The 21,650-nt window shown below is 42.1% G+C and overlaps 1 protein-coding gene across 1 annotated transcript in view; it reads left to right on the forward strand.

Annotated features, from left to right (window-relative positions):
- The first annotated feature begins 1,706 nt into the window (after positions 1 to 1,706).
- The window catches only part of CCDC6 (coiled-coil domain containing 6), a 57,910-nt gene continuing 37,966 nt past the window's right edge, over positions 1,707 to 21,650 (forward strand). Inside the window, exon 1 of the mRNA XM_074874378.1 lies at positions 1,707 to 2,015. Coding sequence (XP_074730479.1) covers positions 1,707 to 2,015 — 309 coding nt within the window. The remainder of the gene's footprint in view (positions 2,016 to 21,650) is intronic.

Genomic DNA, 21,650 nt, shown 5'->3' on the forward strand with positions numbered 1-21,650 from the left:
TGTGCATCTATAGCAGCATCCCTTGATGCAGATGCTCTTATGTTTTGGGAGAAATCCCACCCTAATGAAGCCCAGGAATGGGAAATGCAGTGGGGGGGGGGGGGGGGGGGGGGGCTGCAGCTGCCTGGGCTGGTGCCGAGGGTCACTGGCGCCGATGCTCTTATTACATTTTAATGGCATCACCAGGCTCAGTACAGAGATAAGGGGATGCCGGAATCCGGCTCAGTTTCCGCAGGGCCGGGTGGGTGGTACAGGACCTTTTCGAGCCTTAAAAGCCCTGCGCCGATGCGGGGCTGCGCCAGTGCTGGATGGAGACCCCCATTTCCCACCTCCCACCCCATTTTGAGCTCTGTTTGCATGGCAGCATCACCTGCTGGGGTCAGATGGACAGGCACTGCAGCAAATAGTACCCATGCCGGAAAACTAGGAACAGCCCTTTTACTGCTTTTCTTGTGATTAAGAGACCAAAAATAAAATGACCTGCACTTATATTCCCAGGCAGGCAAAAAGAATAATTACTTTACAGAGATGGAATTCCTTCATATATTATAGCCATTAAAAAAGAGTAAAATTTGAAATTTACCGTGGCATGGAACAAAAAGGTAGTGCAGTTAGAGATAATGAAATCCTTACTTGCCATTAACAGAAAAATTACTGTTGTTAAAAGTCCCCTTCATAAATAATTGAGAAACCAATTATACAGTCTTGGTGACTAATTTATCCAGGAGCAATACGGACCACATTATGCCATATAATGAATGGTGCGTACGCTCCGTTACATCTCACTACAACTCGTGCCTTTATTCAGCTGCTCAACAAAGAATTAATAAAAAAGAAGAAACTAATGCACATACTAATCAGAAAATACATTATCTGGAATGAGAGATGGGCGTTAATATATCTTAATATGAAGTGGTTTTACAGACGTGTGGAGGCCTGAATTCACGTGCCATTTCGTCTCTGCGCTGTAGAGTGGGGCTGCGGGGCCAGGGCTGGGGCACCGCCACGCTCGCCCTGCCTCGGTGGGTAGGGTGACCCAAGCCCTGTCTGCCCTGTGCCCAAAACCGGGGCGATGTGAGCGGCTCCCTAAGCGTGGACAGCGAAGGGGCCTGTGGAGCCGGGAGGTACAACTCCAGGCACCGGCCTGGGGCCTCTCCTGCCCCATGCACTCCCTGCGCTCACCAGGCAGCGCTGCCCTGTGTCCAGACGTCACTTGAGAGATAGATTCTTTTAAAAACCAAGGTTTTCAGTTGTCTGAAATGCGTGTAAATGAACTCCTGGGGCTCTAGCCTTGTGCCGTGATCTGGGCGAGCCCAGGGTTTCCCCACACGGGTCACAGGTTTGAGCGACGAGCGGTTTCTCCTATATACTGAGGTAAAAAATCCAGGGTTTGCGTGCGAGCTGTTTGCCATGGATAATTTAATATTTAAACGAAGTCTTCCAGGCAGAAGCCGTGCCTTCGGGGCGTCCGAGCCGGCGCTGCAGCAGCACGAAGCGATTTTTTCCACTCTGCTGCCATGACCGGCGGCGCGGCGGCCGGCTGGCGGCGGCGCCGGCGCAGGCCGCCAGGCGGCGCTGTGGGCGGGCGGCGCGGGCGGGCGGCCCCTCTTGGCGCGCGGGGAGGCCGCGGCGCCGGCGCGCGGCGGGCGCCGCCCCCTGCTCGCCTGGCGGCGCGGCGGCGGCGGCGGGCGGGAGCGGCGGCGGCGATGGCGGACAGCGCCAGCGAGAGCGACACGGACGGCGCCGGCGGCAGCGGCGGGGGCGGCGGCCCGGCGGGGCCGCTGACGGCGGGCGGCCCGGCGGCAGGGCCCGGCTCGGGGGTGGCGGGCGGCGGCTCGGGGGGCAAGGCGGGCGGGATCGTGATCTCGCCGTTCCGGCTGGAGGAGCTGACGAACCGCTTGGCCTCGCTGCAGCAGGAGAACAAGGTGCTGAAGATCGAGCTGGAGACCTACAAGCTCAAGTGCAAGGCGCTGCAGGAGGAGAACCGCGACCTGCGCAAGGCCAGCGTCACCATCGTGAGTGCGGGCGGCGCCGCGCCGGGCCCGGCGGCGGGCGGGGGTGTGGGGGTGCCCCGCCGCGGGGGTGTCCGCGCAGGGCGGGCCCGGCCGCCGCCGCCCTCCCCTCAGCCCTGCCCCGGCCGCGGCCTTCCCGCCCCGCCGTCGGCGGGCCCCCGTTTCCCCCCGCCCCGGGGGCGGTGGTTGAGGCGAGTTTATCTCAGGCGGGCTCGGCTGTCACCGCGGGCCGTCCGGGGGGGGGGCAGGCGGGGTCACCCCGCGCCCTTCGCGCTCTCCCTGGGCCCTCAGTGGGGACGGACCGGGGGGGGTGGAAACCGGCGAGGAACCGAGGTGATTCCCCCGCCGGCCCGGAGCCGCGTGGCCAGGCCGGCTGCCCGCGGGGAAGCAGCCCGGCGCCCCGGGCGGCCAGGGCTCGGGAAGGGGCGGCGCGGCGGGGTTTTGAGGTAAGGAGCGGCAGGGGCCGTGCAGAGGAAGGGCGATGCTGGATGTTCCCTGAAGTTTCTCAAAGTCGAGATTTTCTTGAAGTAATCTGCGGAGATTACGGATTATCTCTTCAGCCACTGCGGGAGCAGCCAGTTGGAGGATAGCGTTTTAGTCATGAAGAAGCGTTTGATTTATTTGTACAGTTTTGTTAACTGTGGTATTTCAAAATATTATTTAAAAACTCATTTAAAATAAAACCCTTAAAAACAACGTGAGTAACACACACCACTCTGTCCCGGGAAGAGCTCAGCTACTGGTTTATGAGCACTGCGAGGATGATTTAGAATAACGTCATTTTATGTGATGCTGTTTGGCATCAGTCCTCAGTAAAGTACATATGAATATACAATGAATATGACGTTGTTTTCTTCGCTGTGAGTTGGGAGTTCAGGAGTTTAGATTAGGGGTGTTTTTGCTAATTCGGTGGTTAGAGTGGTGTTTAGATGCTGTAATGATCATGGCTTGCATGCAAACAAAGTAGGTGACACGTTAAAGACACTAAAGGTAACCCTGATACTTGTATATGCTTTCCTGTACATCCTTGCCAGTGCAGATAGAGGTGCCTCGAGAGGGGCTGATCCCACCTGCATGTGCTCTTTCTCTTCTTACCTGATTTTTCACAGGGGTTACTTTATTACAAGCATAATGGCTACTTTATTGATAATCATTTTTTTCATTGTTGATATATCTAGCAAAGAAATGGAGCTCGTCTGGGCAAACCTCTCATCTGTTCCCAGTCGTAAGCAGCCAGTGTCTAGCAGGATGTGGGCCGGAAGAGTGCATGAAATACAATACAGAAGTAATTTATTCAAGGATGACAAATATAGTCCTAGATGGGGAAACGTGTTCTTTGTTAATACTTTACGAGAAGAGAATGTGTCTTAATTAGGTAGCAGCGTAGTGCCTTCTAATGTTGAAAGGGGCTAAGACATCTTGTCAGTCAGACATTTTCTCTTTGCCTGTTAGAAAGGCACAGCATCTTTCTGAACCCCTGGTAGGGGTATTGTTTGTAAACAACTTGAGAAAATGTTTGTGTGCATTAAAGTTTTTAGGCGCTGTCTCAAGGGACTGATTATCTTATATTTTCATCAGATTTTAATTTACAGAAGGGAAGTAGTTTTCTTAAATCTAAAACTCAGTCTGTATGTTTTTGACATCTTGGATAGAGAAAAAGGTGTTAGACTTTTATAGCAACCTGTAGGCTGTCTGGAAAACCGGCACCTTCAGCAGACGCCCTGTCTTTGGTATGCTAAACTGTGTGCACAACTGAGTAAACCACTTCTAATTCAGCAAGCGGCGAAACAATGAATGCAAAACATAACTTTTTTTTCAGGCCACTGAGACTTTGTGCTGTGGTTTACATAGCCGGTAATGTAAACACATTTGCAGTCAAAATACTTTCTTGTGTTGCTCTAGTATACAAGTGACTGGAGATGAACTTTACTGGAACGTTGAAATGTGTGCCATTTGCATGTAAATGTAATTAAATAGAAAATTTTCTGATTTTCTCCATTGTGATTCTAAACCTTAGTCAGTTAACTCCTCCACCAGCCAGCTCAAGCTCCTCGCCGTGTTGCTGTGCTGGCAGACGGGCGCTGCATACTGGTTTCCTGTTGTAGACATTGTCACAAATCAGCTTTGATTTTTATCAAGTGTTGAGGATGAGCTGTGAAGTGCAAATTAAACTGACAGGTAGCCAAAATAGCAGGTGAAATGACTAAACCTGTGTGCTGTAGGTGAAGGTGACTCCTCGAACCACATGGCTCTTCATCTACCAGCCTTTCGCTGTCCTGTCCTTTGAGCTCTGTTGTGCGGGTGCCACAGAGACTCTTCACTTTCTCTAGCTCCACTATTGTCTTTAATGGTTTTGAATATTTTCCCTTCAAGGTGCACCAGGTAGAAAGCGGTCGTCTTCCTCCTTCCTCTTGTGTGTGTGCTGGTGTAAGTGTTAATATGACATCTTCTTCTTTGTTTCTGTGTTTGTGCGTAGTATTATTGGTGTCTGCATGGATGGGTACAGTTTGGGAGTTACTTAAACAGCTTGCCGTGTAGGATGTATTAGTCCTATTTTGTAGTTAACCCTTGTGTCATAGGGTTAAAAATAAGCATTAATTAAGCATAGGAGACCTGTGTTAATTAAGCGTAAGAGACCTATGTTAAGTTAGTTGCACTTGGAAAACTGACTGAGAAAAGGTGTTGACTTGGCAGGCTTGTATGCTCTCTAAGTTTGGATGAACTCTCATCTGAAACATGTAAAAACAGATGCTGTTTTAATACTGAAATTGGTAAAAGTAGCTTGGACTCAGTGTACGTCCAAAAAGATGTGCAAACTCTACTCCTTCCAGTAGCCTGAAATGCAACAGAATTTATGCTGTGGCTCATGTGCAGGACTGTGAAATTAAGTAAATATAAACATGATAACTTTATCTCACCTGCTATTATTGGTAACAAACTGGGAGGGAGGGAGCAAAAGCAGGGAGAAAGCTAGGTAAATTGGAAGTGTTATCTGGCAGTGCAAGAGCATTACCTTACAAGATGCAAAGTTTCAGATCAAGTGTTAGGAAGAAACAACTAAGACCATTTGACCCATTTGCAGAGAGGTAATTAATATGCATTTAGCAATCTTTAATTGTATGATCTCATGGTATGTTTCTGCAAGGGTTTTTTTAGGAAATGGAACGGATGGTGCCTAGGTTGGGAAGAATCACACATCTGAAGATCTGAGATGCTGTGTATTTGAGATGCAAAGTAGTGAGTTTGGGTTATAGTGCTGCATTACCAGAAGTGGATTTTCTGTGTGAACTTCCTTAATTTTTTGGTGGGAAAAGGTCTGCCAAGGAGATGTCATATTTAATGGACTAAGTCTGGGACAGCACAACTTCTCTAGTTAACTAGAGTACCTTCAAAACTGGGTGGTGGTGATGGGTTGACTGCTTTTCAAAAGATTGAATTGTTGCATGTGACAAAAGCTGAAGTACTTCAGCCAGGTGTAGGTATGTCTTGGCCAGGAAGTTTCTTTTGAAGTTGGTAGAACTTGGATTTCTAACTTCTTTTTTCTACTTTTCAGTGTTTGATGTAACAAAGTCATTCTATTTCAGTGAAAGCCATGTAACCTTTAACTGATACTGAAGTATTTTGATTTTCTTTGTTATTGTTTTGAACTCACAGGCCTCATACAGAGTACTTAATAACAAAAAGAGTTTTAGTCCCTGACTGTTACAAGTACATACATGCTTACTCTTGGATGTTAGATTCAGTAATTTAACTCGTGTGAATTGGCATACTATAGTCAGGCATCTTCTGTAGTGTTAGAAAATTAAAGTATAATAAGCTTTATTCTGTTGGGTTTTTTTAATCTGAGATGAAGAAAGTGTATTTGAGAAGCCTTAATTTAAAAATGTTCCTGCTCCAGAATGCTTGATGTAGCAGTTTTAATGCTTTGTAACATGGATTTCACAAGAATAGCTTCTCTGGTTTTTTTCCCCTCAGTTCCCCCTGTAGGCAAGGGAATTACCCTAGAAATCCCAATTTGTGGTGCTGTGTGGATCCCCAACAGGATCATCAATTCAGATGAGAGTGATCCAAAACACTAATGGCACAAGTAGCACTTGGATGCTGGTTTTTGTGGGCGCGCCGTGGGTTATCACTGCCTGGTAGTGACTGTATGGCACTTGCTGGCAAAGGGCGCTGGGCCGTGGGGCTGCTGTACGCTGCTGTGGGTTGCCAGTGGCAGTGTTTGACGGTGAGACCTGTGCTACCCTTGTCTCTGTAGCTACACCCTGCACCTCGGCTCTAAGCTTGACTTTTTACTCCCTGAGTGCTAGCAGAGGGCAGTTCTATCTCCTGGATTCTCGGTCTCCTCTGCGTTTCTGCGGAGCAATGCGAACAGCCTCCCACCAGTTGGGAGAAACAACGGAGGAAGAAGCCTTACTCAGCTCCTGTTTCCTCGCCCCTGCTTGCAAATCCTGGAGAAATTTGTTGCTTTTGATAACAGCCATCTCCTGAAAACAAACAGGCTTTCTGGGATTTGCAGATCGGAAAAATCCTGTGTGGTATTGTAGACTTGTTACAGTTTTCTCAGTAAACAACTAGATTTAGATGCTGGAAATAAATATGATTTTAGCATTTTGTTCTCAGGGAAGCGTGCGGTGGGATTTGTGTGTGTGAGCATGAGATTGGCTGTCATGGGTCTTCATGGAAAATGTCAGCCTGGATAGGTAGTTTCCCTGGATAGGGAAGTGAATGGGTGTGCTATATTGTCGAAAATCCACTGCAAAAATGCTTTTTAACAGCTTTTTTCTATCCTGGACTTTGCACCAGTATTTCAAAGCAGAACACCTGTTTCAGTACAGAATATGTCTATTAATAGTAGAAGAAAGGGCAGGACAGGCTAACTGAATTGAAATACGAACCTTTAAAAGGTACTCACTTAAGGGCACGGGGATGAATGAAAGAAATCGGTTAGTAGCAGCTGGAGGTAAAAAGCAAACCAAGAAGGCAAAGAGATTAATGTTTTTAAAGAGGTATCTGTAAGTCTGTTATTTACTCTTTATTTTAAAGTAGGTCTTGCTTGTGTGAAAGAGGCTGACTTGCTGTTTCGTGATGTCTTCTGTAGGTGTGGAAACTTGCTTGGGGCTTTTGTATCCAGCTGCGTTATTTGTAACTAGTTTGTAGATGGACTAAACTAAAAGTCTAACTCAAAAATAACTTATTTTAGAAATGCTTTGCTTACCTGCTTTTTAGAGTAAAGACAACATTGTTGCTAAGATTAGCAAATTCATGCACAATGAAACTCCATCCAAAATTTTTCAGGAAGAGCAGGCACATAGGAAATGAGTGTCTTGTATTTCAGTTTTACATTTGCCTTAGATTCTCAGGAAGTTTGAGCTTCTACAAAATGCCTAAAGGAAAAAGGAAACTTAGTGATGCACTTTAGTGGTAACTGTTTTGGCCCTCAGGTTGACATGGTAAAAGCAATGTTACTTGCTGCTCGGCTGGTGAACTAGTAGTAGAAAGGTATGTTATCATCTGCTTCCATTTGGTAGTTACATGCAGCCACTGGCCTGTGGAGTTCCCAGGGAAAAACATTGTTGATGTGGTGGTAACAGCACATTACCTTTTGTCTGTGTTGTAGGCCTTCTTCAATGCTTGTTAAAAAGAAAACAAAAAAACCACAGAAAAAGTGGCAATGTTTCTGAACTTGATTCAAATAGTAAACAGGAACACTTGTACTTTCAGGGATTTTGAGGCTTTGGAGGGTTACTAAATCATCTGCTTTGATTTGTGTCACATCTTCATGTTTTTCTGAGTTGTTCCTGCATTCAATCACGTAACTTGCCTTGAAATGTGTCTTTGAGGAAGGTATCCAGTTTTAATTTGAAGACTCAGAGAGGTGAACCACCATTGTGCTTGGAAGGGCTCTGTTGTCCTGCCTCTGGTTCTTCCCATCAGCTTTGTCAAGGCTAGCCGCTGGTCTCTGCTGTGCCTTTTGCCCAGGTTAATGAGCCTTCTGGATCCTCTGTTTTCTCCTTATGAGGGCACAGGCTGTAACAGGCATCTTCTAGTTTACTTTGCCAAACTGAACTAAGCTCTCAGGCTCTGAGACGCTGGAAATCTTATGTGCTGGATGAGAAATGCTGTGGGTATATGATGCACTGATCTAGTCTAAACACCCTTTCCTGCTTCAAATTTGCGCAAATGTTTCTGATAGCTTAATTTGGAACTGACTCATCCAGTGTTGTCAGTTGTCTTCCCTTGTCTTACTGGTGTGTGCTCTGGCTAATTTGACAGAAATGCAGTAGCACACATGTGCCTCTTCCAGGTCTGATTTGTACTTCTGGGCTCTCCAGAAGCACTTGATTTGGTGCTAATAATTGTGGAGCCATAGTCTCAGGAAGGGTATTTTTCCCTTTTTCTGGGATTTTTTTTGAGGCTCTCTTCTGTAAGCCCTCTGTTTTTCTTTACAAAGAGGTACCAACACCTTAAGTTTCTCTCCCCGCACCCCATTTCACCAGTGCTGTGTACAGAAGTGAAGGTGAGCTGTCGCTCTGTGGGACCTTGGGTAGCAGTCTGTGTTACAGCAACACATGTGAAGGTAGTATGGTGATGTTTGTTCCTTCTCTCCACCTCTGCTCTCTGAAAAGAATCCCGTGGTTTGTGGGGTTGGTCTTTTTTCTCAGTCGCGCAGCTTTGGTAGAATGATTTGTTTCAGATGAAACAAAATGTGAAGGTGTCTGTTCTCTATTATTTTTTTATGGTCTTGCTAATCTCAGTCTCCTGGAGTTTATCAGAAGTGACTTACTGAAGAATAATGTGCAATGAATATTTTGAACAACATCATGCTTAGTACATGTTTGTGTGAAATTTCTAATAAAATTTCCCACTGACTAGTATTTCTGAGGTCGGTAAGCCACTTTGGAAATCCTGCTGTATACTTTGATTATTTTATAACCATTTTAAAAAAATGCATGGCATGTATTACTAAATCAAAAAGTCGTATGGTTGCCATATACACATCCTACACCTTTGCGGTTATCTTTACTACAAATAGTCCTTGGTTGAAAGATGAATCTTTGCTTATCTGCCACAACTTGTTCTCTATAAAACCATGCTGAATGACCCTTTTTATGTTTCTGTCCTTTATCTAGTAAATTAATTTGTTTCCACTATTGCCATTGGGTTGATACCAAACTGTGATAACCATCTATGTCTTGCTTGCCTTTAAATATTACACAACAGCTCTACTTTTTGTATCTGTTACTTTATTGATGTTCCCATGTACAATAATGGCAGAGTGTCTTCAATCAGTAGGAATACTGGTATATTGTGCTGAATTACTTTGGGAATGAAACTGAACTAAGAACTGAGATTTTTAGAGTACATTTGGGAATTTTTAATAATACAAAGTTCTTGGTGTTTCTGTGGCTTGCTATTCAGCATAGAAAGTAATTTTGCTTTTCTCTTAAGAGAACTTTCTCACTGACGTTGTATCTTGAATTGTATGTCAGAACTGGTTTGTAGTCAGCTTTTATTTAAGAACACTGTTCAATGTCAAGTTTGAACATTTACTGAGACTAATGGCCATTCTTAGTGTATTTCCAGCGACTTAAAAACGTTTTGAAGGAGAGAGTTTTTTCTGCATGATACACCTAACAACAGGTTTGTTTCCACTGAAGAAAAAAAGTATTTGTGTATGCTACTGCTGTATATCTGCTACAAAATTTTTTATGATTTTTTTTTTCCCCACTAGTACAGTACAGGTCACTTGCCCGAATGGGTATTTCCAATACCGAGAGTTCTGCATCGTTCACATCTGCTGATTTAGATGGTAGAATAAACTGGTAAGCTTTTTAGAGGTTCTAGCACAGTTGCTAATCCCAGTATTGGAAGGCTAGTATAGCCAAGACTTCAGAATAATTTTAAAATCCTGGAAGTTCTGTATTTCATTTTAGTTGTGGTTTTGACTGTAATGGAGTTTGAATTTTATTGCTGATTTCTAAGGATGAAGGAAAGTGATTATTTATTTTTTTTCCCCCAGAGTAGGTGCATGGTCTGTGGTTTTCTTGCACTTGTTAATTCTGTTTACTTGCCCTCATTGCTTATTTCCTTCTACTGCTGATATTGTCTTCAGTTAATATTGAAGTTGTTATTTTCAAACTCCTTAGTTTTAGGTGTTGGTATACATGGGGTGTATTTTCATCTATAGACTTCAGTGCTAAAGCGCCTTACAGTAAGGAAATTATACTGGTGTGTGGCACACAGCTGTGGTGAGCAAGTTTACACATCTGCTAGGGACTTCAAGAAAAGGTTTTGTTTTTACACTGCACCTCATAAGGTGTGCTTGGGTGGGGTTTCAGGCGGGGGCTGGAAGAGCAGAAAGCGCTTGGAATGGTGACTCCACGGTGGCTGCCGCCTATGAGGCTGGTCAGGCAGCTGGACTGATGGGGAGCTGCAGGAGGATGGATTGCAGGTTCTCACAAACAGATCTTGAAATGCGATTGGAATGAAGAAACAAGACAGTGCTCTCCTCCAAAGGAGTGAAAACTGTCAGCAGTCGATATCTGATGTGTTTCAGCATAGCCTGGTAAAAGTAGTGAGAGAAAGTTGCTTTACTGCTCTTTTTTAGGCTGGAGGTTAGGAGGAAGTTGCTGAGTTTAGCAGCAGAGCAAGAGATGAATCCTTTCTGTCTTTCTCTTAAAGAAAAAAACAAAACAAAAATCAAAACTGAAGGAGGAGAATCATAGGGCCAAATATACAGATTGACTTATGCACAGGATTTGGGATCTAAACAGAGACAAAGACATGCTTTAGAAGAGAGGCAAATAAAACAGTGAAAAGCAAGTTCCCATGGATCCATAACAGAAAACATTCCTGTGATGTCTTGCTTTCAGCACAGCAGCCTGGGGACATCCAGAAGGGAACATCTCACAGAATCGTCTAGGTTGGAAAAGACCTTGAAGATCATCTATACCAACTGTCTCAAGTTCCACTTCTTCAGTTAAGTCCTTCTGTCTGACTGAAGAGGTGTCATAGTTTTAATTAGGTGGATCGTTATTGTCTGATTTCGATACATAGGATGAGAGAATGAAGTAAAAATGAAGTCAAGATACTTGAGGTGAACTATTCCACAGTAAAAATGCGTCTAAGTAGGAAACTCCATAGCACAAATTACAGATGTGCAGGTAACACATCTCTCTGTGGGGTGCAAGGAGTCCTTGATGAAAGCTAAAGCAAAATATTTACAGAAACATTGAAGCAATTTTTAATCCAGACACTTGAGTTTGTAATTTTTCCAACTTTTCAGTTAAAATACAGACATCATAGGGTAACTGTTGTCTATGGGGCCAGTCCTTTCAGGTCCTGAGCATTCTCTGTCCCTTCGTGCCTTCCATTGCAGTGATTTTGTTCTGGAAAAGAGGGTATTCCATCAGCTTATCAGCTGATATTCTCATAGACAGAGAAGCTCGTAGGATAAGGTCTTTCCTTCCCCTCTCAACTCTTAATTTGACTTTGAAATTTCATCTTCTGTGCATTAATATTACACACAATCTGTTTTTCAGTTTTGGGTGGGCTTAGTTGAAGTAGGTGAGTATGTCATCAACTTTGCTGTAGATCGAAACGGCCTAGCAGTGTTTTAGCTATCTATAAAGTTTCCTCGGATGTTTTAATTCTTTAAACTGCCTAAAAATGTGATGTTTCTGCTATTACTCTTAGTTCCTGTATTGTTGTTGATGCTAATTATATTTAAAACTCCTACCACATAGATAATTCTCACAGTGGGTCCTGAATAAAAGTATAAATGTTTCTTAACAAGTCAGACGTGATAAACCCAACAATATTTAATGGGTTGTAGTATGAACTTATGCTTCTTTCTGGGCCTTACAGTTTAATTTCTACTTTCAACAGAGGATGTTGGGAAGTTTTTTGGGTTTTTTTGGTAGTGGTAGGATTTCCACTTTGTTTCCCTTCACTTTCAAATAAATAGCAAAAGCAGTTACTACGCAAAACATACAGTTGTTTAATCACCATTTTTCCAAGAGCTTTAAATGATACGTGTTTTTCACATCTGTTAAAAATGAAGAGTAGAAATTTTGTCCTCGATAGTACTGGCAGGAATTGATTAATTAGACAAAAGCCCTGTCCTTAAGACCCTGAAATCCTGTTTTAGTCAAGAGGAGGGACACCTCCAGAGTCCTTTGTGAGAGTAGATGTAACCTGAGATGTAGATATTCAAAAAACTCTCCCTTTTCTCTGAAAATTGAGACATGCAACTGAAAGTTCTTGTTCCATGAGTGGAAAGGTGGGTAGGCATTTCCTAAAAGTTTCTCTGTATTAGACCTACTTCTCCAGTTCTGTATGGGGTGAATATTTAAGGATGGTTGTATTTCCCACACATCCTGCAAACCTCTGTTTGTAGAGATGAGAGACAGAGGGTACAGAGCAAAGGATGTGTTTTTTTCACATTCCTCATCAGATGTTCAGACACTAGATTGATAGACTCGTTTCTTGTCTTGAAAGCCTGAAAAGAGATTGCTTTTCAGAATACTGTGGTATGTACTGTAAGATGTCCAAACTGTAGAAAAGGAAAAAACAGAATACTGCTCCACTTACTGACTCCTAGGAGGGATAAGTAGAAACATTCGTTTGCTGTGATGAAGTTAGAGCTATGGTGTCTTAACAGTGGGATGAACAGTGTGGTGTTTACTTCATGAATGTGTTGGTTTGGAACAAGGTATGATTATAATCGATTACAAGCTTTGTCTCCAGCACTTGTGGATCGCTGAGAAAATGTTTCTTTAGAAAACCAATGTGTGTAAGAGGACATCAGGGGAGATTTTAAAAGGAGCGCTCTTAAGAAGTTAGTTACATTGACTAGGGACACTTTGCTACTGGGGGGAAGAACATTGCCATCCCTAATGGTTATCTAAGTTGTATTTAAACTAGTCATTTAAAATGAACAAACAAAAACTCAACCAGAAAACCAGAAGGTTTTAAAGAAAGTGAATCAAGAAATTACATGGTCGGCATCTCATGCTATAGTTTGGAAACCCCAGAACTGGATTTTGATATGGTAATCCTCCTCTCTAGTTTTAATAAATTTAAAGGAAGGCAGGTTGATCAATGTAGATATACCACAGGTTATGCACACCTGAAGGAAGGATGTACAAGTGCTGGAGGCCACTTGGTACTAGAAGAGAAGGATGATGAGTATGCAGGGTGTTTGAGCTCAGGACCCAGTCTAGAAGTGAGGAAACTTGTGGTCTTCTGCCTGGGAACAGGGAGAGCTGCTGATACTGTGGTGTGCTAGTGGCACTGCATGTGGGGTGCCATGCAGCAGCGGTCTGGCACCTTCTACCTGGAAAAGCTGGAGATAGCAGAATTATTCTTGGACTTATATACTCTGATGAAGAAAAACAACTGTTCCTTATTTGCATACTTGCAATGATTTACCTGAGCTACATAAAGTGAAGCAGGATTTTCATTAAGGTTGTTTGGTGGGGGTGACTATTAAATCTGCTCCCTGCTTTTGTTTGTGCTCTTTTGTCTTTGAACAGAGAAACAGTTGTGGCAGCAAAGCTACTTTTAACAATAGCTTGCTGTGGTTGCATTTTGAGCAGAGGTTTGTTATTTTAAAACGCAGCTTACTGCCTGTTAGCACCAACATACACATCTGAACAGAAGCTGTGTAGTAAATTAGTCACCTAATAGTCTATTTGTCTGCTGAATCTTTTGCTTTTCCTGCTCTGAAATTTTGGGAGTGTGCAGTACTGAGTTTGCTAATTGGTCAGTCCAGCAAAGTGGGCTAATTAATGGGGGGTACATCAGAGAGAAATGGGGCAGAAATCAGTGGGCAGAAAGCAGACCAAAAAAGTATTTAAAATACGTTAGCTTAAGAAGCTTTTTTGCATTAGAAATTGATATTACAGAATAATTTGGACTGATTTGCGGCAGTACTACATTCCTTGTAGGTTCTAGTACCGAGTAGTGGTGTTGCTGAGATTTAAGCTGTTGTTGATTATTAGTTTCTAAGTAGCACAACACAACCAGATTATGTTAAACTTGACTATTTTAGATACAAGTCAAACAAAACCACAGCATTTTAAAAGGATGATAATTCTAATGAACATGCAGGGTATGGAAAATAAGTTTTGGGGTTTTTTTTTGTTTTAAAAAGCCAACGAGAAAACAGTATATATTGCAACAGTAACTATAAGCAATTTGATATCTTTTTTTTCTATCTTTCATGTCCAGAAACCTGCACGTTCAAAAATTCAGGCAAACTAAATATAAAACTACAAATCTAGTTATGTGTATGTGTGCATCCTTATGGCGTTTTTCAGCAGCTTTTATACTGAGGCTGAACAAAAGCAAAACCTGTTCCATGTGCTTCTGTATACTATTTGTTTTACACTTACTGATTAACTAGCAAACAATTTACAGTACAAAAATTGACCAGTAAACCAGCATTGTCACCGGCAGTCAAAGAGTAAAGCCCAAACTTCTCTCAAGTCATCAGTAAAGGATTAATACAGAGAGGTATTTCAAACTTTGGTTCAGTGTTTGACACGACAGTGTTGTTTTATTTTCCATATTGGCTATCTTTGTCAATGTAAATCTTCAGTCAGGTACAAATTTAACAAAAATGGGGAAGACCCTAGCAAAGCACGAGTATCTTTTGCTGGAGCGATGTTGCCTCGCCTTTGTGCCGGGAATGTTCACTGGCCTCTGTGGGGCTGAGAGGGGAGCTGTGTAATATGGCGCCATTCTTAAAGCCTTCCTGGCCATGTTTGCACATGTGGTCATTACGATCCTTCTGAGGAACATTTAATGTGTATTTTGAAGAAATATTTTGCTTGTATGCAGGGAATTTGAGGACTCAGGGGAGCTGGGCTTGTTGCTTCTATGCGCTTTACTCCTTTTACACACGCATCAGAAATCTACTGCTACTGAAAATGCAAGAAGTGCAGGAAATGTATACTTTATGTGCATGTGCCGTGATGAGGTGGAGAAATGGCCTCATGAAATAGAGCCATTTGGAAAGGTCTGTGGGCTAGATTTAATTTTCCTGCTAGGTCATTCCTGCCTTGGCCTGTAACTTCTGTTGGCTCAGGTTACAGCTCTCGTGTACTGGAAGCAAAGACTCTGGCCCTGATAACCGTCTGAGAGCTTGTTCTACATGATGATGTTTAAGTGACTGAAAAATAAGTGCTATAAAGCATGTGTCTAATGAATAGTCAGATTGTTAAGGTTGTAACATCAAGTGCTCAAAATAGGAAATGTTTAATGTTTGCCTGTACAGCCTTGCTACCTTTCCTTTGTGGTGCTTTATTACCATATAGTCTTTAATTATATTAAGACTTGCATAACAGCGTGTGGTCGTGGTTAAACTGCTAATTAAAATTATTTGAGGTTTGATACATTTTTCTAGACCCTGTCTTGACATTTTCTTTGTCACAGAAAAGGTAACTTTTTCATGTGCTGCATTTGTATTGGCTATTTAATGCCAGTATTTTGATATAATAAAAACCCTTGAAGAGAATACATTCTTAATTTTTTATCTGTTTTGAAGAAAGGCATTTAAATTATTTTTTTAGTTATTTAAGCAAATTCAGGAACTGATCGTATTAATTATGAATTTCATATAGCTTGTTATACCTTGTGTGCAGTGAACCAAATGCATTAATTTTGTAAGTATTTGTGTTTGTGAAATGAGCCTGTTTTCATAACTTGCTTATTTTTCACCACTTGCGTGTTTCACTTGTGCAAGAGTCTTGCAGGTCGGCATCAAAATGCAGAGAGAGAAGCTATTTTAAGTGTTTACAAATCTGAAGTGAAATTGAATTGCATACCACCAATTTATTTCATTGCTGATGCTAAGAGATTATTTAGCATGCATGAATACTACTGAACTTCTGTGTTTAGGAAGCTGGTCAATTCTGAGGGTTCTTTCCTTGTGTGGCTTTCCAAACCACAAGGTGTATGAACCCATGTCTTGAAGGTAACTGATTTTTGAAAGAAGGTCTCATAAGGCTGCACGAGTGATGTTGCGCTGAAAACATCATGGTTAAAAGTGACTTGGGAGAAAATTGTATGTCTTGCATTGTTTGACTCAGCTCATTTCTGTAGTCCACCTGTGCCCGTTGCGGATTCATCTGGCAATATGCTGAATCACTTGGTAGACATCGAGTAAAAAACTTACTGGGACTGGAGTTAGCAGTAGGAGTGTTGTGACAGAAGCATTTTGACATGTCCAGCCAAAACCTAACTGTCCTTTTAAAAAGGAGGGGAGTGGGGGGATGAAGGGGAGAGAGAATTTCCAACTGTAAATGGAGATTAAAAGGAACTTTAACACTTTAAATAATTGCTTATCATACAGATATTCCTTCGTTATTTGAATAAAAAAGGTGTGGGCTTTTTTCCCCTCTTACAGCAGAACTCATCTACTGAATAGCTGAAATGTAATAGGAACTGTGTTTAGAGGCAGTTCTGCATTTGGCTTTAATGTTAGATGATAGGTAACATTTGGAGTAGTTGAAGTTATCAGGCTGAGGTTCAATACTGATTTTTTTTTTTTCCCTCCCTTACTGTGTTTTGGCAATAACATCTGGTAAGCATGTAAGTTGGATTTTTTTTTTAAACAAACAAAAATCCCCTTTCCTCATCTGCCAGGTTTGTGTTTAAAAAAAAAAAAAAGCATCCAACAGCTTAGGGTTCTGAAGGAAACATACCGAGGTTTTACTGCTAGTTTGTTTGTTTTCAAAAGTATAGGGCTTCTAGGAGATACTGTATACCCAAAGATAAAAACGCAGAGCTCTGCTATTTGTGTAGCTCTGCTACCCGTGAAAATGCATCTTAAAGAAGGGAAAAGGGAAAAAAAAAAAAGAAAGAAAAGAAAAAATGAAAAAAGTACTTTTAGGACAGAACTGAGGAAGTGACCCTGGGGGTTGCTGTAGATTAAACAGGAAATCATGCTACAAATCGAACCCAGAACTTTAATTCCAGCTCGCCACTTTAACCGCAAGAGCGTTCACCACTCTCTTTTCTCTGCAGACAGGCCACCCAGTTGAAAAAAGTACCTTTGCCTGGGGGGGGGAAGCTGCGCCCACGTCATACCAGGACTTCGGTGGAACTTCCATGTCCTTCAGCCCTTACAGATAGAAGTGTGCTGCTGGGCAGTCAGGACAGTTGGCAGTAGTGTGAGCCGTTACTCTGGGTTACTACTGACTTCTGTTCCTGAGCTGGTTCATGTGGTTCATGTTTCTCCTTGTCTGAAATGCACATGGCATGTGGTGTGCTCATTTCAGGTGTGACTGGAAGGTTTGAGGGAAAAAATAGCTCCAGCCTGGGAGAGCTGCAGTGTAAAAGTTCCTCCTGTAAGGGAATAGTATCAGCTCACTGGAATATTTATTGCATTTGTAGACCAGTAGTTTTCCATACCGTTTTAAACTGGTGCCAGAAAGTACAGCCAGAGCAGTAACTTGACTTAGTACTACTAGAGGAGTGTGTACTTCAGGAGAACTAGGAAACTTAGATTTTATTTTGTCCGAGAAGTGCATGTTCTAAAATCATGTCATTGCAAATTTCTGCACTTCACACCCTTTTTACGTCATCATATTTTTTTAGTAGGACTTTTGCAAAGCCTGCTTTCTGACCTGACAGCTTTAGTTTAGTGTAACATGTGCAGCAACTGAGATCATCTCTTCCCAAAGCTGCTCCAGCCTTTCGGTCTATATTCAGTAGCAAAGATTGAGTTTCTTGTGTGCAGCAACCAGAATAAACTGCTCTTCAGCTCCATCTGCAGGTTTATATTGTCCATAGGGTTCTGTCAACAGAAATTGCACCTTAAAAAGATGGATGAATGGTAAAGAGGTCATGGTAGCTACTGTCTTAAAGATGAGGGACCTTCAAGAGTGGATTAGATCAAAACAGTGCTTGGTAGGCTGTTTCCAACAAGATCCCCTGAAATTTAATGTCACCTCTACTCTGGATGCTACTGGAGATGAGTGATGCTTTGTCAGCATGGAAGCCAGGCATGCTTGGCATCTGGCTTTCAGGCGGTTGAGTGTAGGTGACTGGAGCAGTTTGTGAAACACTTCTTACTGAAATTGTGTCTGAAGTGAGAGCTGAAACTAAAACGCAGGAACTTGTTCATGTCTGATCACTGATAATATTGTATTGATAGTGATTAAGGAGTAGGTATTAATTGTGATTGTTGAACCTGCTTACTGTACAGTATCAGAAAGGTTTGTGAGCCTTTTAGAAGAACTAACTGGGGGAGAAGGGAGCATAGAGAGCAGTGATTTTATTATTATTTGACTGTTCAAGCTGATGCCTCATTGGAAATAGTGAGTTTTGCTGCTTCATAAAATAGTGCCACTAGAGCAGTGTGGTTGGGGTATGGTCCAGTGATAAAGAGAGCATCCCACTGTAAGCAGAAGCTGCTGCATGTACCAGAAGCAAGAGGACAGAGGAAAATCCAGCAGTGTGAACTTGGTCTGCTAAAGGCATATTTACAGAAGAACTGGGAGCAGGAAAAGAGTTTAACACTAAACTTTCCACAGTTTATGCTAGTATATGCAGCATGTGGAAAAATAACTTCTAATGAGATTCACTTCCTAATATGATACTCAGTTACTATATAAAGTTTAGGAGAAATGTGTTTCTTAATTCTTTTAAAATTAGCTAATTTGGATTATAAACTCACAAGGACAGGTTTTTACAATGCTTCACGTGTCAGCTCTACTAGTGATCAGGATTTCGCGTACTCCTGCAACAGAAATAATAGGATTTTTCTTCCTAGAATATATAAGAGGTTTATGTGTGTTTTATGTGCATGAGGTGCTTTTCCCCCCCTTTTCTTTCTTGATTTCTTCCAAAGTAACATGATCGTCTTTGCCATGTATGGTCTTGACCATAATAATTACAAATTTTTCTTAGTGGATGTGTCCGTGAAATGCTCTGAGTTAGCTATACGTGGAATTTTGAGACACTGGAGACAGGTAGATGTGATGTGGTTATGCAAAAAAATCTGTGATGGAAGTAGGTTGCTTGTTTCAGGTTTCCAGAGATTGACTGATCAGGTGTTATCATTTCATATCGCTCAATGCCTTAGCAATTTATTTTGTAATATGGTACACAGAACAGAGTGAATTGCTGTTAGTGGTTTTGGATGTTGAATGTGATATGGATAACAGAGAAACCCCAAGAACTCTACCCTCCTAGAAGACCTACTGTCTCTGATTTACATGCTCTGTTTCTCTTTCTTGCTGATCATATCAGAGCCTCTTTTCAAATGCAGATACTTAATAAAAAGGCAGATTATCCATATGGAAACACAATGTATAAGCATCCAGAAAAATATTGCAGTGACAGAGTCTGTGCAGGAAACACAAATTCAAAACTGATTTTTTTAATGACTGTTTTACAACATCAGTAGTTTGATTATGGGCTAAATGAATAACAGATTTCAAGCTTGTAGGCAATATTAAGGTAAACAAGAATGATTTTATTACTTAAGATAATTGAACTATCTCCAAGTAATGAGTAACAGGATGAAAGTTTCAGAAGAAATGTGAATTTAGAAGAAATATGGTCACGTGCTTTTGCACCCAGTCTTAAAAGCCGTATGATGTTTTTTGACAAAAAGTCTGTGTTGAAATTGCTGACCCTTGGGTAATTTAAGGGGACATTCACTGTATTAAATATGATGTGTGGACATCTGGAACTTACAGTTCATACTTAGATTTATAGGGTGCCTGTTGTGTGTTCAGTTGGGAAGTATATTCTTTGTGTAATGGAGGCAGATGTAACCAAAGTCAGCTTTTCCTTTGAGCCAGTTGACTGCAAGCTGGTGTCCTGTATGGTGCAGGCAGAGGGGGTTGTTGCAGAGCAGTTTAAACAGGTCTAAATTGTGGCTGTTCATTCTTAGTTTCCATGTGCCAGCACTCTGCCTGTGTGGTCGCCAGTTTAGGAAGCGGATCCAGGAAAGAAAAATGGGAGGAGGAAGGGAAAGGATTAGTTTTTGGGTGTCTCCTTCTGCCTGTGCTGGCCTGCTGCCTGGCCGCGTGAACACCCACGTGAGCACAAAGGAGGGGCATTGCAGTTTGGCTAGAAGTGGGCTGGGATCTTGGCAGCCCATGTTCACGTTGGCCTAAGGACCCATCATTAATGTAACACCAGGATCTGGCTATGAAGTGTTGTGCAGGCTCGGTGCTGTAATAATGTGATTTTAGAGCTTTTGGTGCAAAGCATGAGCAGAACAAATCTGTGCAAGTTAGAGATGAAATAAAATCAAAGTAGAAGCACCCTGATTCTTTTCTTTTTTAGAACCAAGTCCTTTGCAATTTTATTTTAGGTAAGCTTGGTCTGTGTTACTGTCTTTTATTGTCTGAACCATTGAAAAGCAGACACCAGTAGAAATTCTGTGTAGTGAAGGCGATGGAAGAGTTGATTTTGGAACAGGATGCATGAATTTTAACGATTTGAGGACAGTGAACCCTTGCAATATGACTTTACTCTGTTCCAAAATGTCTCTGAAGATATAAGATTGTTAGTAGTTCTAAGTAAAGCCACATTTATAAAGTGATAGATGATGTTATTGAGATCAGTTAGATTCCTTGGGTTTAAATCCTCTGAGATGTGAGCTGACAATTTAGCATTTCTTTAGAGCTCTTGGACAACTCTACATTGTCTTGATGTGACAGGTCATAATACCAGTGCTGAACATGCTGGTGCTGGAGTAGCAGTTCCTGCCGTTGAGATGCACAAATGTTAGAGAGGAGGTGCTGTGCAGGACCTAATAAACTGTGCCAGACCTTTCTTTTTGTTACCCTTTTTTTTTTTCAGACTGGGTTTGTGCCAGCTCTGCTGGTGACAGGGATAAGGGAGCTAGTGGCAGATAGTAAGAAAGGGCCAGGAAAGAAAGCTGTAGAGATGGGAGAAGACACACGAAGGCAGAGATAAAGATGTGAAGAGAAGGACTTGATGGAAGAAGGACTCAACTGAGAAGTTTCCAAACCACTGCTTTAGATTTTATGACACTGGGGATATCATGAGAAAAGTTTACAATTGTCCTATTGTTCCACTGAATTTAGACATTTATGTTCTTTAAGTAACTTTTCTTACAGGCCTGGAAGGTGTCTCCGTTTAAGTAATTGTCTCTTGGACTACTAGACAATTTATCATTCCAGTTAAAAGATCACTGACATAATGAAGTCTCTTGAGCATTTTCCAGTGTACAATATGTATAAAGAGATGGTTATTTTGGCACATTTTGGGCAGAAGATTATGGAAGCTAAGCTTTCAGTAAAACTGTAGTTATGCTTCTGTTTCAGTTCTTAAATTTTTCTCTACTAAATTTTACTGAAATAAAACTTACTGAATCTTTACATATTGTAAGCTGTACGCTGGTATAATTTTATTAGAATCAGGGCAGATCACAAATCTGAAGTTCAAGTGATGTGGATTTTATTGCATAGGATCAAAACACTCCTCAACACTATATTGTCTCATTTGTTAAAGGTGGTGGCTTGGGAATTCTGTGTTTCTGTCACTCTGTTGTTCCGGGCTCTGTTTGTGAAATTAAGAGTTGGCTCTACCAGTCTGTAGCTGCGATCTTTCATTTGCCCATATGAAATAGCCTTCGTGGCCTTT

This window comes from Strix uralensis, chromosome 7, assembly GCF_047716275.1.
Source record: "Strix uralensis isolate ZFMK-TIS-50842 chromosome 7, bStrUra1, whole genome shotgun sequence".
In the NCBI taxonomy this organism is placed as follows: Eukaryota; Metazoa; Chordata; class Aves; order Strigiformes; family Strigidae; genus Strix; species Strix uralensis.